The sequence below is a fragment of the Cyprinodon tularosa genome, unplaced genomic scaffold, assembly GCF_016077235.1.
Source record: "Cyprinodon tularosa strain WSP-4 unplaced genomic scaffold, ASM1607723v1 ctg738, whole genome shotgun sequence".
Classification (NCBI taxonomy): domain Eukaryota; kingdom Metazoa; phylum Chordata; class Actinopteri; order Cyprinodontiformes; family Cyprinodontidae; genus Cyprinodon; species Cyprinodon tularosa.
In genome coordinates, this window is record NW_024039494.1 from 42,878 (window position 1) to 59,545 (window position 16,668).

The 16,668-nt window shown below is 50.7% G+C and overlaps 2 protein-coding genes across 24 annotated transcripts in view; one reads left to right on the top strand and one right to left on the bottom strand.

Annotated features, from left to right (window-relative positions):
* Positions 1–17: 17 nt before the first annotated feature.
* Positions 18–4,291, bottom strand: LOC119772998 (ras-related protein Rab-17-like). Of its 4 annotated transcripts, none has more exons than XM_038269764.1 (5): positions 3,679–4,291; positions 2,476–2,622; positions 2,279–2,404; positions 371–464; positions 18–280 (listed from the first exon to the last, which is right to left on the bottom strand). In XM_038269764.1, the coding sequence occupies exons 1-5, from the start codon at positions 3,848–3,850 to the stop codon at positions 166–168; spliced, it is 654 nt and encodes a 217-aa protein (XP_038125692.1). In that variant the 5' UTR covers positions 3,851–4,291; the 3' UTR covers positions 18–165. The 4 variants fall into 4 exon arrangements, with proteins under 4 accessions (XP_038125692.1, XP_038125694.1, XP_038125693.1 ...); XM_038269766.1 differs by having other exon boundaries at positions 18–287; positions 3,679–4,286; XM_038269765.1 differs by having other exon boundaries at positions 2,471–2,622; positions 3,679–4,284.
* A 3,158-nt stretch (positions 4,292–7,449) lies between these two features.
* Positions 7,450–16,668, top strand: part of lrrfip1a (leucine rich repeat (in FLII) interacting protein 1a) — a 40,711-nt gene continuing 31,492 nt past the window's right edge. For 13 of the 20 annotated variants that reach the window (XM_038269726.1, XM_038269731.1, XM_038269728.1 and 10 more), the window contains exons 1-2: positions 7,452–7,906; positions 14,658–14,744. In XM_038269726.1, coding sequence (XP_038125654.1) covers positions 7,817–7,906; positions 14,658–14,744 — 177 coding nt within the window. In that variant the 5' untranslated portion in view covers positions 7,452–7,816. Of the gene's footprint in view, positions 7,907–14,657; positions 14,745–16,668 lie in introns of all 20 variants that reach the window. The other 7 variants (XM_038269739.1, XM_038269749.1, XM_038269738.1 and 4 more) reach the window with 4 other exon arrangements.

Sequence of the window (16,668 nt, forward strand, 5' to 3'; positions counted from 1 at the left end):
AAAAAAAACTCAAATAATTAAGGTTTTCAACTTTTTTATTGTTCATCAAACATTTTATCTAACATCTTTGGTCCGAACCTCCAACCGGGTCGGGTTCTGGTCGTCTTTGACCAGAACAACAATCTACAGTTGAGCTTTAAACTGGTTGAAACCAGATTGAGAAGATCAGGGTCCAGCTCTACAGCAGGAGGACTGGTTCTGGTTCTGGTTCTGGTCCAGCAGCAGGTTCTCCTTCCACTCGGACAGACCTCCCTGCTGCTCTCCTATGGACTCATAGACTCTGTGGGCTGAACCGGAACAAACACTGAGACCCACTCAGGTCTGATGGGTGGTGTGTGCTGCCCCCTAGTGGAGGTCCAGAGGAACTCACCCACAGCTGACAGCAGCTGGCTGACCCGCTCCCCGGACAGGGCCGAGGTCTCTGTGAAGGACAGACCTCTGGAACCGGCCAGACCCAGTCCTTCCTGAGGAACCATCAACAACTGTTAGACCAACAGCTCACCTTCACTAAAACACAAACAAACCAGCAGCCTACTGGTTCTGTCCGGCTTCTGGACCAGTTTAGCTCCAGAACCTTTACAGATGTTCTTCAACCTTTATTTCATTCATAACTAAAGTAGATTATTGGTGTTTTTTATAGCTGAAGTCACGTGGTTCCACTCAAACAGAACCAAATATGGCCTCAAAGCTGGGATTAGCAGAACCAGGTCCACCTGCTGGGTTCTGATGGTACAGGTGGCATAACCTGCCATCCAGCAGGTTATGCCACCTGTACCATCAGCAACAGCAAGCAGAAATGCATACTGAAAAAAAAAAGTAATTATATGTGCATGCGCTGTATATCCTGTATATATCCCATCATGCACCTGTTTCCTCCTTTGGCTCCTTCTTCTCCTCCTTTGACTATTGAGCTGATGGAACGAGGACATTTCAATCAATAAGGTCTATAAGTCAATCAATCAATGATGCTGGAGAAGGGGGCGTGGCTTCAGGCAACTAATCAGAGCCAACCAATGGACAGGCTAGGCTCTCTGATTGGTGGACCTGTTTTCTCCAGGTTCAGACGGCGCCCAGCACCCGATGATGTCATCGACGTGGTTTGGCAGCAAGGTTCCCTGAACTGAAGCTGATGATACCCAGCTATATCTGTCTATAATCCAGATGAAGCTAACCCATTACATAGATTACAGGCATGTCTGAAGACAGAAAAACCTGGATGACTCTTAACTTTCTGCTTCTGAATGCAGACAAAACAGAAGTTATAGTCTTTGGACCAGAGTCTCTGAAAAAGAAGCTGATTAGTCAGTCACTTCATTTGGATGGGATTAAACTGATTTCAGATAATAAAGTAAAAAATCTTGGTGTTATTTTTGATCAGGACCTGTCATTTAAATCCCAGATCAAAGAGGTTTCTAGAATTTCCTTCTTTCATCTGAGGAACATTGCAGAAATGAGCAATCTCCTGTCCAGGGGTGATGCTGAGAAACTAGTCCATGCATTTGTTACTTCAAGGCTGGACTATTGTAATTCTTTACTATCAGGAAGTCCACAAACTGTAGTTAAAAGCCTTCAGCTGATCCAAAATGCTGCAGCCAGAGTTCTAATGAAAATGAAAAAGAGAGATCATATCTCTCCTATCCTGGCTTCTCTTCATTGGCTTCCTGTTAAATCCAGAATAGAATTTAAAATCCTCCTTCTCACATATAAAGCCTTAAATGGCCAAGCTCCATCTGATATCAGAGATCTGATTGTTCCTTATGTTCCTAACAGAGCACTTCGCTCTCAATCTGCAGGTTTACTAGTGGTTCCTAGAACTTCTAAAAGTAGAATGGGAGGCAGATCTTTTAGTTCTCAGGCTCCAGTGGGCCTCAGCAGATGGCCGCTCACACTGAGCCTGGTTCTGCTGGAGGTTTCTTCCTGTTCAAAGGGAGTTTTTCCTCTCCACTGTCGATACAAGCATGCTTAGTGTGAGGGATTGCTGAAGAGTCAATGAGTCGATGCAATCAGCTGGTCATTTATTGACACCAGATCAGCTGAACTTTAGGTTTTTCATCAAAGGTTTTCCAGACTTTATGAATATTTCCCTTCTTTGGTTCTGGTCCACTTCTTTTGGAGACGTAGTGTGAGGGGTCATTGATGATGTCATGAGCCTGTGACATCATCAATGACCCCTCACCCCCCCACCATGGACTGTGATCCCTAACCCAATGCAGGACCAGCAGGTTCTGCAGCAGCTTCTTCCCCACCGCCATCACACTGATGAATGTTGAACTCTTACCTGAGTTGAAACCTGCCGGTTCTGATCCCGGTCTGCCTTGTTGCCTACGAGCCAGAGGACGGTGGATCCTGGGATGTACTGCTTCTCCAGCTCTTGGATCCATAGCTGGGCTCTGATGAAGGTGTCCTGCAGGAGGAGGAGGAGGTGAAGCAGGCTGAGATGTTTCCTCAGCGGGGCGTCTGTGGCTCTCACCCTGCTGCTGATGTCGTAGACCACCAGGGCGGCGTGGGCTCCTCTGTAGTACAGCGGCGTCACGCTGTGGTACTTCTCCTGCCCTGCCGTGTCCCAGATCTCAAAGCGGAGCGAGACGTCTCCCAGGTGGACCAGCTGGGTCAGGTAGGCACCTGGAGGAAGCCACCAATCAGAACACAGACACTAAGGATCAGCTGCTGACGGCATCAGCCATCTTCTATGGAGCAGCGGCTCATCTGTAGCTGAGAGGAAGCGGCTGGATCAGCTGATCAGGAAGGCCAGCTGTGATTGGATGCCCTCTGGACTCAGAGCAGGAGGTGGGAAACGGACCGATCCTAACTAAATGAACACCCCCCCACCCCCCACCCCCCCATGCTGGTTCAGCTGGTGCTGAACTGGACAGCTCCTTCAGTGACAGACTGCTGCACCTTAAATGCACCAGGGAGCGTTATCACAGATCCTTCCTCCCAGCAGCTGGAAGACTCTAGAACCACCACTGTTCCCAGTAACCTCAACCAGTTCTTCCATTCATGCTGATTCTGCTCAGTTTCTACCTTCGTCAGTTAAATAACCTGCTGCTGTCATTCTGCACATCTCTGATTAAGCTGCTATTTTCAATTTACTGGAACAATGACTTTAAAATGAGCGGTTTATTGGTTATTTATTCTCCAGATAGAGTATTTATATTGTAAAAACATTCTGCAGCACAATAGTCTATTTGTTTTATTTTCCTATCTTTTATTTTTATTCTCTTTTCTAAGGTCCACCCTCCTCTGCTATAACCTTTGCTGCTGTAACACCAGAGTTTCCTCACTGTGGGACAATAAAGGGATTTTCTATTCTATCTTAAACTCCCGGGCCGGGACTGTGGACCAGAACCAAACACATGGACCTCAGCAGGGTTCTACGGTACTGTGAGGGGAACCTCTGAAGGCCCAGAGTTCCTGGCAGATCTAGAAACATCAGGAAGCAGAGCCAATCGGATCGGTTCTGTCTGGAAATCAGTCACTAATTGCTGACCTTTGGTTCTAACCTGCTTTTCTCTCCTTGTCGAATGAACCTGGACTCCAGCAGAACTCAGACCCAACATCTCTGCCGGCTTCAGATCCTATTTAATGAACCTGTTCTAACCGACCCGGTTCTGGCTGAAGCAGAACCCATAACAATGAAAAGCAGAGGTTCTGGTTCAGTTCTGCTCAGAGACTCACAGCCCACAGTGGGAGACGTGTTCCTGAAGCGGTCCTCTCCGAATCTCAAAGCCAGGCTGGACTTTCCGACTCCAGAGCTTCCCAGCAGAACCATCTTCACCCTGAGGGTCCGGACCGGTCCGCTCACAGAATCCCCAGCCTTCTGGGCCACCTTCAGCAGAGGTTCCCCCATCAGAGGAGGAGGATCCGACCCTGAATGGAGCGGACCCAGCAGAACCAGTCGCTCTGGGTTTATTTGCTCTGAGTCTGTCTTCCTCACCCAGAAAATGAAAGTAAAGTCAAAGTTCAGTCTGCAGGGGGAATAAAGTGACCTCACTTCCTGCTGCAGCCTGGCTCAGGCTGAGGAACATCTGGACCCAGAAGGTCCGCTCCAGATCCTCCTTCCACCTCTGGGACCATCTCAGACACACTGGGACCTTCTGAGCTGCTCAGAGGTTCCCATCAGGCTGCAGCAGGTCGGTGCTGAGCTGCTGCAGTTACACCGTCTGAACACAGGGGGGCAGCAGAAACTGTCCCAGCGGAAACAGGGCGCGAGGACTCAGTTCTGGTTCTAGTCCAAGATACAAACACAGACCAAATCCGAACTAGAACCAGAACTAGAACCAGAACCAGAACCAGAACTAGAACTAGAACCAGAACTAGAACCAGAACCAGAACTAGAACAAGAAAAATAGAACCAGAACCAGAACTGGATCAGGATGGGTTATTTAACAAATTCCAGAACATCTGTTTTTAAAAGTTATATAAAGTCCTTTGATGATTCAAAGCACTTCTGATAAAAATAGAAATATTTTAATCCTATCTTGGCTCCTTTCTGTTGTTCCCTGATAAACCAGAATGAAATAGAAAATAATCAATCACTCATGGCTCTTCCTGAACTCTGAAGCTGCTGTAGGCTTCAGCTGCTGGAGAACATGAAGACCATCTTCATCTCTCTGCTGCTTTAATTCACATTGTTGCCCTCAGGCCTGTTTTCTCATTGTTTTTGGTTTCTATAGAAAGTTCCCTGGTTCCGAACCTCTGTGCTCCCCTCCCTGACCGCTCAGTAAAAGGCACTGGTTCTGGTTCTGAACTGGTTGTGGTTCTGAACTGGTTCTGGTTCTGAACTGGTTTTGGTTTTGAACTGGTCCTGGTTCTGAACTGGTTTTGGTTCTGAACTGGTTGTGGTTCTGAACTGGTTCTGGTTCTGAACTGGTTTTGGTTCTGAACTGGTCCTTGTTCTGAACTGGTTCTGGTTCTGAGCTGGTTGTGGTTCTGAACTGGTTTTGGTTTTGAACTGGTCCTGGTTCTGAACTGGTTTTGGTTCTGAACTGGTTGTGGTTCTGAACTGGTTTTGGTTCTGAACTGGTTCTGGTTCTGAGCTGGTTGTGGTTCTGAACTGGTTCTGGTTCTGAGCTGGTTCTGGTTCTGAACTGGTTCTGGTTCTGAGCTGGTTGTGGTTCTGAACTGGTTCTGAACTGGTTCTGGTTCTGAGCTGGTTCTGAACTGGTTTTGGTTCTGAACTGGTCCTTGTTCTGAACTGGTTCTGGTTCTGAGCTGGTTGTGGTTCTGAACTGGTTTTGGTTCTGAACTGGTTGTGGTTCTGAACTGGTTTTGGTTCTGAACTGGTTCTGGTTCTGAACTGGTCCTTGTTCTGAACTGGTTCTGGTTCTGAGCTGGTTGTGGTTCTGAACTGGTTTTGGTTTTGAACTGGTCCTGGTTCTGAACTGGTTTTGGTTCTGAACTGGTTGTGGTTCTGAACTGGTTTTGGTTCTGAACTGGTTCTGGTTCTGAGCTGGTTGTGGTTCTGAACTGGTTTTGGTTCTGAACTGGTTCTGGTTCTGAGCTGGTTGTGGTTTTGAACTGGTCCTGGTTCTGAACTGGTTTTGGTTCTGAACTGGTTGTGGTTCTGAACTGGTTTTGGTTCTGAACTGGTTCTGGTTCTGAGCTGGTTGTGGTTTTGAACTGGTCCTGGTTCTGAACTGGTTTTGGTTCTGAACTGGTTGTGGTTCTGAACTGGTTTTGGTTCTGAACTGGTTCTGGTTCTGAGCTGGTTGTGGTTCTGAACTGGTTTTGGTTCTGAACTGGTTCTGGTTCTGAGCTGGTTGTGGTTTTGAACTGGTCCTGGTTCTGAACTGGTTTTGGTTCTGAACTGGTTGTGGTTCTGAACTGGTTTTGGTTCTGAACTGGTTCTGGTTCTGAACTGGTTTTGGTTCTGAACTGGTTCTGGTTCTGAGCTGGTTCTGGTTCTGAACTGGTTCTGGTTCTGAGCTGGTTGTGGTTCTGAACTGGTTCTGAACTGGTTCTGGTTCTGAGCTGGTTCTGAACTGGTTCTGGTTCTGAACTGGTTGTGGTTCTGAACTGGTTCTGGGCTGGTTCTGGTTGTTTGAGCCTCTTCGTGCCTAAAAGCAGCTTGTTGCGGCTGAACTCTAAATGACAGAAATCAACAAAGGAACTTTAATGGAGCCGCATGGAGGCAGCTGGGGGGGGGGGGGGGGAGCTCAGCGGTCATCTTTAAAAATAGCTCAGAGGAGGGGGGTGGGGGGTGGGGGTGGGGTGGGACTGAATCCCCAGACCTGCAGTTGGTGCTGCCTTCAGGTGACACTCGGATAAACCAACACTACTGAGTTTCAGAAAGGCTCCTGCTGGTTTTATCTTTTAAAAGTTAAAGTTGATGAAGGTTCTCAGTCATCCAGGTCATAGTCATTCCGTAAAAATTCAAAAAATATCCACTGGACTTGGTTTTCAAGATTTGAAGACGTTTCGAGAACCTCCAGACCGAATATGAGCGGAGTGGTATATGCTGTTCAGTGCAGCGAGGAATGCTCTGATCTTTATATTGGCGAAACCAAACAACCTCTCCACAGACGCATGGCCCAACACAGAAGAGCGGCCGCCTCTGGACAAGACTCCGCAGTACACCTACACCTTGTGGACAAAGGACATTCTTTTGAGGACCAGAATGTCCATATTCTGGATAAAGAAAATAGGTGGTTTGAGAGGGGCGTGAAGGAGCCATCTATGTTAAGAGAGAAAAACCAACTTTAAACAGAGGTGGTGGACTCAGATTCCAGCTTCCAAAAACATACAATTCAATCATAGACATGATCCCTTCCAGATATCACCAAACCCCCCACCCCATCACAGAGGAACGAGGGACCCACCCCCCCCAGCCGGTGAACAATACCTCCTTAACGACCGACCCCTAGAATCATAGACAGGTTCAGGTATTACAGGCTAACGATGGAACTAACGACCCATTCATCGGCTTCCATTGCATGTTTCCAAGCGATACAAGGCGTTGTCTATATAAGACTCAAACTCACTGCGGATCCAGACATTTGAATTGAGAAAGCTTCCTGGAGAGGTGGAGAAACGTCTTCAGATCTTGAAAACCAAGTCCAGTGGATATTTTTTGAATTTTTACGGAAAAGTTAAAGTTGTTTTTAAATATGAACCTCGAGGATAGAGATTGTTAAAATAGAAAGAAGTTTGTTGTTCTAGGACGGAACATCTGGTTCTGTTCAGTTTACCACAATCTATCCAGAACCTGACCCAGTTGTCAGACCTGGTTCTGGTTCTGAGCTGCAGATATTTTAAAACACAGTTTTAGGTTGAAAACCCAGAATCTAGTTTCAGATGTTTTTATTTATTACAATTAAAACTCTCTTCATTCTCTAAATACGAGCCTCCATCATCATCATCATCATCAACATCTTCCACAGTTTTGAGCACCGACAACCTAGAGTGACGTCACATTGACGTTCCAGTCCACGGTCCGTCCCTGAGCCCTCTCTGTCGCGCGTTTCCTGCTGTAGCCCTGGAAGTTCCGACGCTCCCTGAACGCGTCCTGCTCTGAAGTTAGAAGTGCGGCAGGTTCGAGTCTTCCGCTGCGTCACGCTTCTGTTGCTCAACAACCGAGTCCGAGTCAGACCCGTTCAGGCTGGTTCCGGTTCCGGAGAGGTTCTGGCGGAGTTCTCACTGTCTCCCAGAACCGAACCGGACTGAGTTCTTCCGAACTTGGCCGCGCTGAGGAACCCAGGAAGGAGCGTCTCTGAGGCGGATGTGGAACAATGAGCCCCGCCGCCTGACAGACCCGAAGGTCTGGATCCCCGGAACCAGGACCCGGTTCAACTAAAGCAGAACAAGAACCAGAACCATGGGGACCCAGGGGACAGGAAGGAAGAGGTCCACCAAGAAGGACCGCTCCACCGCGGAGGACGAAGCTCTGGACCGGATCGCCAGAGAGGTGAGTGGGCTGGACCCGGTTCCACACGCGGTCCGAGTCCAGGACCCGGTTCCACACGCGGTCCGGGTCCAAACTCCCCAAAGACCAACTCCAGGGGCGGTCCCTTCAGAACTTGGGCCCGGGGAACCATCTGAGCGGTTCTGGTAAAAACCGGGTCACACACTGTTTAAACCAGGATGTCTGGGTTCTGGTTCTGGTTCTGAATGGATTCGTTTTTAATCTTTGGAGGAACCCTGACCCGGTCTGATGTGGTCTAAACCTCTTGACCCGGCCTGGTCTGACCCGGTGTGACCCGGTCCGGTCTGGCCCGGCCTGGTCTGGCACAGTCTGAATTGGTCTGACCCGGTTTGACCCGATCTGGTCTGGTCTGACCCGGTCTGACTTTGTCTGATCTGGTCTGACCCGATCTGGACTCCTGGTTCTGCCTCAGGTGGACTGTCTGTTCCGGGTCAGCAGCCTGGCCAATCTGTGATGTCATCAGCATCAGGTGGTTCTGGACTGCGGTTCTACCGGACCGGACCTCCGATCAGACGTTCCTGGTCTGGGTTCCATTACTGGAAGCAGGAGGTTCTGCTGATTCTGCAGGGAAAGGTTCATCTTGACCAGTTGGTAGAACCTGGTCCTGCTGGTAGAACCCGATCCAGTTGGTAGAACCTGGTCCTGCCGGTAGAACCCGATCCAGTTTGTAGAACCTGGTCCTGCCGGTAGAACCTGGTCCTGCCGGTAGAACCCGGTCCAGTTGGTAGAACCTGGTCCTGCAGGTAGAACCCGGTTCAGTTGATGGAACCCGGTCCAGTTGGTAGAACCTGGTCCTGCAGGTAGAACCTGGTCCAGTTGATGGAATCTGGTCTAGTTGGTAGAACCCGGTTCAGTTGGTAGAACCCGGTCCTGCCGGTAGAACCCGGTCCAGTTGGTGGAATCTGGTCTAGTTGGTAGAACCCGGTCCTGCCGGTAGAACCCGGTCCTGCCGGTAGAACCCGGTCCTGCCGTTAGAACCCGGTCCAGTTGGTAGAACCCGATCCAGTTGGTAGAACCTGGTCCTGCCGGTAGAACCCGGTCCAGTTGGTAGAACCTGGTCCTGCAGGTAGAACCCGGTTCAGTTGATGGAACCCGGTCCAGTTGGTAGAACCTGGTCCTGCAGGTAGAACCCGGTCCAGTTGATGGAATCTGGTCTAGTTGGTAGAACCCGGTCCAGTTGATGGAATCTGGTCTAGTTGGTAGAACCCGGTCATGCCGGTAGAACCCGGTCCAGTTGGTAGAACCCGGTCCTGCCGTTAGAACCCGGTCCAGTTGGTAGAACCTGGTCCTGCAGGTAGAACCCGGTCCAGTTGATGGAATCTGGTCTAGTTGGTAGAACCCGGTCATGCCGGTAGAACCCGGTCCTGCCGTTAGAACCCGGTCCAGTTGGTAGAACCTGGTCCTGCAGGTAGAACCCGGTCCAGTTGATGGAATCTGGTCTAGTTGGTAGAACCCGGTCATGCCGGTAGAACCCGGTCCAGTTGGTAGAACCCGGTCCTGCCGGTAGAACCCGGTCCTGCCGTTAGAACCCGGTCCAGTTGGTAGAACCTGGTCCTGCAGGTAGAACCCGGTCCAGTTGATGGAATCTGGTCTAGTTGGTAGAACCCGGTCATGCCGGTAGAACCCGGTCCAGTTGGTAGAACCCGGTCCTGCCGTTAGAACCCGGTCCAGTTGGTAGAACCCGGTCCTGCAGGTAGAACCCGGTCCAGTTGATGGAATCTGGTCTAGTTGGTAGAACCCGGTCATGCCGGTAGAACCCGGTCCTGCCGTTAGAACCCGGTCCAGTTGGTAGAACCTGGTCCTGCAGGTAGAACCCGGTCCAGTTGATGGAATCTGGTCTAGTTGGTAGAACCCGGTCATGCCGGTAGAACCCGGTCCAGTTGGTAGAACCCGGTCCTGCCGGTAGAACCCGGTCCAGTTGGTAGAACCCGGTCCTGCCGGTAGAACCCGGTCCTGCCGTTAGAACCCGGTCCAGTTGGTAGAACCTGGTCCTGCAGGTAGAACCCGGTCCAGTTGATGGAATCTGGTCTAGTTGGTAGAACCCGGTCATGCTGGTAGAACCCGGTCCAGTTGGTAGAACCCGGTCCTGCCGGTAGAACCCGGTCCAGTTGGTAGAACCCGGTCCTGCCGGTAGAACCCGGTCCTGCCGTTAGAACCCGGTCCAGTTGGTAGAACCTGGTCCTGCAGGTAGAACCCGGTCCAATTGATGGAATCTGGTCTAGTTGGTAGAACCCGGTCATGCCGGTAGAACCCGGTCCAGTTGGTAGAACCCGGTCCTGCAGGTAGAACCCGGTCCAGTTGATGGAATCTGGTCTAGTTGGTAGAACCCGGTCCAGTTGGTAGAACACGGTCCTGCCGGTAGAACCCGGTCCAGTTGGTAGAACCCGGTCCTGCCGGTTCCTGCCGGGGTTCTGATGCAGACCGGCCTGCCAGCAGCAGCGCCGGCCCTGATGACCCGACCCGTTCTGCTGCAGAGCTTTAAATAGATCCTCAGCTGCTGCTGGGGGGGGGGGGGGGGGCAGCAGGTGGAGACCTGAACGGTTCTGAGTATCCAGAGAAATACCGGACCCAGCAGAACCAGAACCTTCTGGGTTTAGTGGCAGTATTAACTTCCAGTAATGATCCGACAGAACCGCTGGTTGGTTCCGTTTAGATTGGATGAAACGGGCCAGAAGTTCTGGCTGGATGAAGATCTGGATCAGAACCAGGACCAGCAAAGGTTCTGTGAGGTACTGGTTCTGGTTCTGGTCCGGTTCAGCCGACCTGTGACCCACAGGGCAGAGTTCTGGCCTCGGCTCCTTAAAAGGAAGCAGAGCTTCTGTTTCCTGTGGTGACATCATCATCCCTGCAGATCGCTATCGGCGACCACTTCCTGTTTGTGGAGGAGATTCTTGGAGGGGGCGGGGCCAAAGACCGGAGAACATTCAGCCATTGGATCAGAACCGGTCCCACATCCAGACCAGAACCCAGAGGGCCCAGAGGAGAACCAGGCTTCAGTGCATGATGTCACTGTCGGGTCTCGGGTCAGAACCGCTTTGGTTGCCGTGGTAACTGGCTGACGCCTGGGTGTGGCAGCTGATCCGGGCTCAAAGCGGGTCAGAATGGGACCCAGTTCAGTTCTACTCAGGCTAAGAGCGATCTGGGTTTGGTCCAGAACCGGCTGGTTCTGGTGTGTTTTACTTTGTTCTGGTTCTGTTCGTTAAACTCAGTTTGGTCGGACCGGGTCGGGCCGCCGTAGAACTCCAGACTGACAGGAGAACCGCACGGGTCCAGGAACAGAACCAGTCTTCCAGCGGGTTCTGTTCCTCCTTGTCTTTTAGAATATGGGTCAGATTCTGATGGGTTGGTACCGAGACCCAGACTGTGAAAGAATCCCCCAGCATGACGCCGCCTCCACCGGTCTGAGCTGCTGAGATCTAGACTCCAGCTGACGGGTTCTAATAGGTTCTAACGGGTTCTAGCAGGTCCACTTTAAGGTCCAGGTTGTCCATGTCTGTGCTGAGACTTCCCGGCAGGCCGACCCGGCCCGGAACGCAGAGAACCAGCAGGTCCGGTATCAGATTTCAGGCTCGGAATGCCAGCAGCAGGTCTGGGAACGCCGCTATTTATAGCTGCTGATAGGGAACATGGACATGTGGTCCGGTTCTGATCCAGCTGCAGGGACCGGTTCTGATCCAGCTGCAGGGACCGGTTCTGATCCAGCTGCAGCATCTGGTTCTGATCCAGCTGCAGGGACCGGTTCTGATCCAGCTGCAGCATCTGGTTCTGATCCAGCTGCAGGGACCGGTTCTGATCCAGCTGCAGGGACCGGTTCTGATCCAGCTGCAGGGACCGGTTCTGATCCAGCTGCAGCATCTGGTTCTGATCCAGCTGCAGGGTCCGGTTCTGATCCAGCTGCAGGGTCCGGTTCTGATCCAGCTGCAGGGACCGGTTCTGATCCAGCTGCAGCATCTGGTTCTGATCCAGCTGCAGGGTCCGGTTCTGATCCAGCTGCAGGGACCGGTTCTGATCCAGCTGCAGGGTCCGGTTCTGATCCAGCTGCAGCATCTGGTTCTGATCCAGCTGCAGGGACCGGTTCTGATCCAGCTGCAGCATCTGGTTCTGATCCAGCTGCAGGGACCGGTTCTGATCCAGCTGCAGCATCTGGTTCTGATCCAGCTGCAGGGACCGGTTCTGATAGCTGCAGGGACCGGTTCTGATAGCTGCAGGGACCGGTTCTGATCCAGCTGCAGGGTCCGGTTCTGATCCAGCTGCAGGGACCGGTTCTGATCCAGCTGCAGGGTCCGGTTCTGATCCAGCTGCAGGGACCGGTTCTGATCCAGCTGCAGGGTCCGGTTCTGATCCAGCAGCAGGGTTCTGCTGGGTCCTGCTGGGTTCTGGTGGGTTCTGCTGGGTCCTGCTGGGTTCTGCTGGGTTCTACTGGGTTCTACTGGGTTCTGCTGGGTTCTACTGGGTTCTGCTGGGTTCTACTGGGTTCTGCTGGGTTCTACTGGGTTCTGGTCCTCGCTGCTCACCTGTTATCTACTGATAGCAGAATATCAGGCTTTGCTGAAGCTCAGAAACATCCAGAACCTGCAGGAGCCTTGAGGATCCGGGTCGCTGTAGGGAACGGCGAGGGTCGCCAATATGGCGCCGCCGCCGCCAAGAGGCCCTCAGGGACCCCATGGGGCAGCGGCTCTTTTTAATCAGTTAAACATTTATTTATAATTTTTTTATAAAAGATAAAACCCAAAAGCAAATTGGAACCGACCCAAGGCTAGAACCTCAGAACCCGGCCTGGTTCTGGCCGGAGAGGTGAGGGAAGGTTCTGGAGGTTCTGAAGGTTCTGGAGGTTCTGGAGGCTCCATCCCATCAGACGCCCTCTTCTCATTTCCAGGCTGTAAAGCAGAACAGTTCTGATTGGCCCGGTCCGATCTGGGTCGGTATAAATAGCTGGCCCACTTGGCGGCCTGGTTCCTGCACGCCGCTCCCAGGTGGAGCAGAACATTTGGACCACTTCCTGTCTGGATCCATCAGAACCCTTTGATCCACGGTTCTGATCCGAACAGAGTCAGAATCCTGGATCGCAGCCCGTCAGAAACGCTGAAACCGTGAGTGGAGCGGCGGCCATCTTGGCGTCTGGTGTGGTCGTGTTGCTCCGCCCCTCTGCTTCCTGTTTCTGACTTTAAGGTTTTTCATTTATCAGAACTTCTGTCCTGCTGAGAAAATGGAGGCAGAGCGCCTCCGGTTCTGATGGTCCATCATGGGGTGTTAAACAGGAAGTGGCTCTCTGAGCGGGCCGCTGCTTCCTGTTTCCTTGGAGGCGTTTTCTCCCCCATTGAGGCTGTGACCAGGTGGAGCCGTCAGCTCATCCAATCAGACGGCTGATCTCAGCCTCCCGCTTCCTGGAGCTTTGAGGCTGACCTTTGACCCGCTGACCAGAGCGGGTCAGAATAACGGCGCTGCAGCCCGGCGGCGCTCTGAGCCGCTCCTGCTTCCTCCTGGTTCTGATTGTTCTGACCCAGCAGCTGCCGTCGGCCTGCTTCTGTTTTCACCCACATGTCTTTATCTGAGGAGCCCTCAGGGTCCAGGGGCCCACGTCACAGTGGGGCTGTAGACCCAGGCCCGGTTCTGCTGTAAACCCGGGCCCGGTTCTGCTGTAAACCCGGGCCCGGTTCTGCCGTAGACCCGGGCCAGGTTCTGCTGTAAACCCAGGCCCGGTTCTGCTGTAAACCCGGGCCCGGTTCTGCCGTAGACCCGGGCCAGGTTCTGCTGTAAACCCAGGCCCGGTTTTGCTGTAAACCCGGGCCCGGTTCTGCCGTAAACCCGGGCCCGGTTCTGCCGTAAACCCGGGCCCGGTTCTGCTGTAAACCCAGGCCCGGTTTTGCTGTAAACCCGGGCCCGGTTTTGCTGTAAACCCGGGCCCGGTTCTGCCGTAAACCCGGGCCCGGTTCTGCTGTAAACCCAGGCCCGGTTTTGCTGTAAACCCGGGCCCGGTTCTGCCATAGACCCGGGCCCGGTTCTGCCGAAGACCCGGGCCCGGTTCTTCTGTAAACCCGGGCCCGGTTCTGCCGTAGAACCGGGCCCGGTTCTGCTGCTCCTGTGAGTGCAGGTGTGGATGGGACCAGGTTAGACGTTCCTCCTCTGCTGAGATCAGCATGAGGAGCAGGAACCAAGATGGAGGGTTTCCGTGGTGACGCTGCCTTTCCAGGGCGGCTGAAGGGAGCGGAACACGTTCAGTGTTTTCTGACGTCCCTCCACCATCATTAGCAGGAAGAAGAAGAAGGTGTTTCAGAGATCCTCAGCAGAACTTCCTGAGGCTCTGAAGCGGCGCCGACCTCAGAGGGAAACCAGCAGGAAGTGGAGACGATTTACTGCCTTTCACCTCTGACCTCTGATTAATGGAAACATGGCCGCCCATGGGCTCTACACGCGTGGCGGTGAGCACGCCGGCCTGCGTTTGTTTGGGGGAAATGTGATGTCAGGAGGCGCCGCGCCCAGAGCCTGGCGGCTCCGTTAGAGGAAGGAAACACTCTCACACTCTGAGCTCCTTTTAAGGAGAAAAGGCCGCGCTGCTCTGGGCCGCCGCGCCAACAGCAGCAAACTGACAAATGCAGACTGGAAACCATTAAACTCGCTTCTATTCCAAGTTCTGCAGCTAAGGTTCTGCCGAGACCTTCGCCATGTCACCGAGTCACTAGGCCAAGCTGCAGTCAAACATCTGGCCTCACTTCCTGTTTTTATTTTCTCCCAGGCGGAGGCCAGGCTGGCAGCCAAGAGGGCGGCGAGGGCGGAGGCCCGGGAGATCCGGATGAAGGAGCTGGAGCGCCAGCAGAAGGAGGTATCCACACCGCCGTTACCATGGTTACCCATGGAGCAGGCGGGCACAGGAAACTCAGACCCATTTAGACCAACGAGGAAGAAATGATCCCATTTTCTCCCCTCATTATGAAAAAAAACAGTAATAAAGAATAAAATCCTGCAGGATGGAGACTAGGTCCGAGTTAATCTAGATCCAGGCTGTGAAATATGGAGGAAAATGACTCGAGATGAAATAAACGACTCGAGATGAAATAAATGACTCGAGATGAAATAAATGACTCGAGATGAAATAAATGACTCGAGACGAATTAAATGACTCGAGATGAAATAAATGACTTGAGACGAATTAAATGACTCGAGACGAATTAAATGACTCGAGATGAAATAAATGACTTGAGACGAATTAAATGACTCGAGATGAAATAAACGACTCGAGATGAAATAAACGACTCGAGATGAAATAAACGACTCGAGATGAAATAAACGACTCGAGATGAAATAAACGACTCGAGACGAATTAAACGACTCGAGACGAAATAAAAGTTTGAGACGAATTAAATGACTCGAGATGAAATAAATGACTCGAGATGAAATAAATGACTCGAGACGAATTAAATGACTCGAGATGAAATAAATGACTTGAGACGAATTAAATGACTCGAGATGAAATAAATGACTCGAGATGAAATAAACGACTCGAGATGAAATAAATGACTCGAGATGAAATAAATGACTCGAGATGAAATAAACGACTCGAGATGAAATAAATGACTCGAGATGAAATAAATGACTTGAGACGAATTAAATGACTCGAGACGAATTAAATGACTCGAGATGAAATAAACGACTCGAGATGAAATAAATGACTCGAGATGAAATAAACGACTCGAGATGAAATAAACGACTCGAGATGAATTAAACGACTCGAGACGAAATAAAAGTTTGAGACGAATTAAACGACTCGAGACGAGATAAACGACTCGAGATGAAATAAACGACTCGAGACGAATTAAACAACTCGAGACGAATTAAACGACTCGAGACGAAATAAAAGTTTGAGACGAATTAAACGACTCGAGACGAATTAAATGACTCGAGATGAAATAAATGACTTGAGACGAATTAAATGACTCGAGATGAAATAAATGACTCGAGACGAATTAAATGACTCGAGATGAAATAAACGACTCGAGATGAAATAAATGACTCGAGATGAAATAAACGACTCGAGATGAAATAAACGACTCGAGATGAAATAAACGACTCGAGATGAAATAAACGACTCGAGACGAATTAAACGACTCGAGACGAAATAAAAGTTTGAGACGAATTAAATGACTCGAGATGAAATAAATGACTCGAGATGAAATAAATGACTCGAGACGAATTAAATGACTCGAGATGAAATAAACGACTCGAGATGAAATAAATGACTCGAGACGAATTAAACGACTCGAGATGAAATAAACGACTCGAGATGAAATAAACGACTCGAGACGAATTAAACGACTCGAGACGAAATAAAAGTTTGAGACGAATTAAACGACTCGAGACGAGATAAACGACTCGAGACGAAATAAACGACTCGAGACGAATTAAACAACTCGAGACGAATTAAACGACTCGAGACGAAATAAAAGTTTGAGACGAATTAAACGACTCGAGACGAGATAAACGACTCGAGACGAATTAAAAGACTCTAGACTAAATAAACGATTCGAGATGAAATAAATGACTCGAGATGAAATAAGCGACTCGAGATAAAATAAACGACTCGAGATTAAATAAACGACTCGATATGAAATAAACGACTCGAGACGAAATAAACGACTCGAGACGAATTAAACGACTCGAGACGAAATAAACGACTCGAGACGAAATAAACGACTCGAGACGAATTAAACGACTCGAGACGAAATAAACGACTCGAGACGAATTAAACG

Bases quoted from the DNA above. Each gene is read 5' to 3' on its own strand.
- LOC119772998 (XM_038269763.1), bottom strand. From the start codon at position 3,850: ATGGGGGAACCTCTGCTGAAGGTGGCCCAGAAGGCTGGGGATTCTGTG. The intron at 2,623-3,678 runs GTGAGTCTCTGA...GGCTTCCTCCAG, and splicing joins CACGTCTCCCACTGTGGGCT to GTGCCTACCTGACCCAGCTG. The intron at 288-370 runs GTGAGTTCCTCT...GTTCCGGTTCAG, and splicing joins CCAGCTGCTGTCAGCTGTGG to CCCACAGAGTCTATGAGTCC.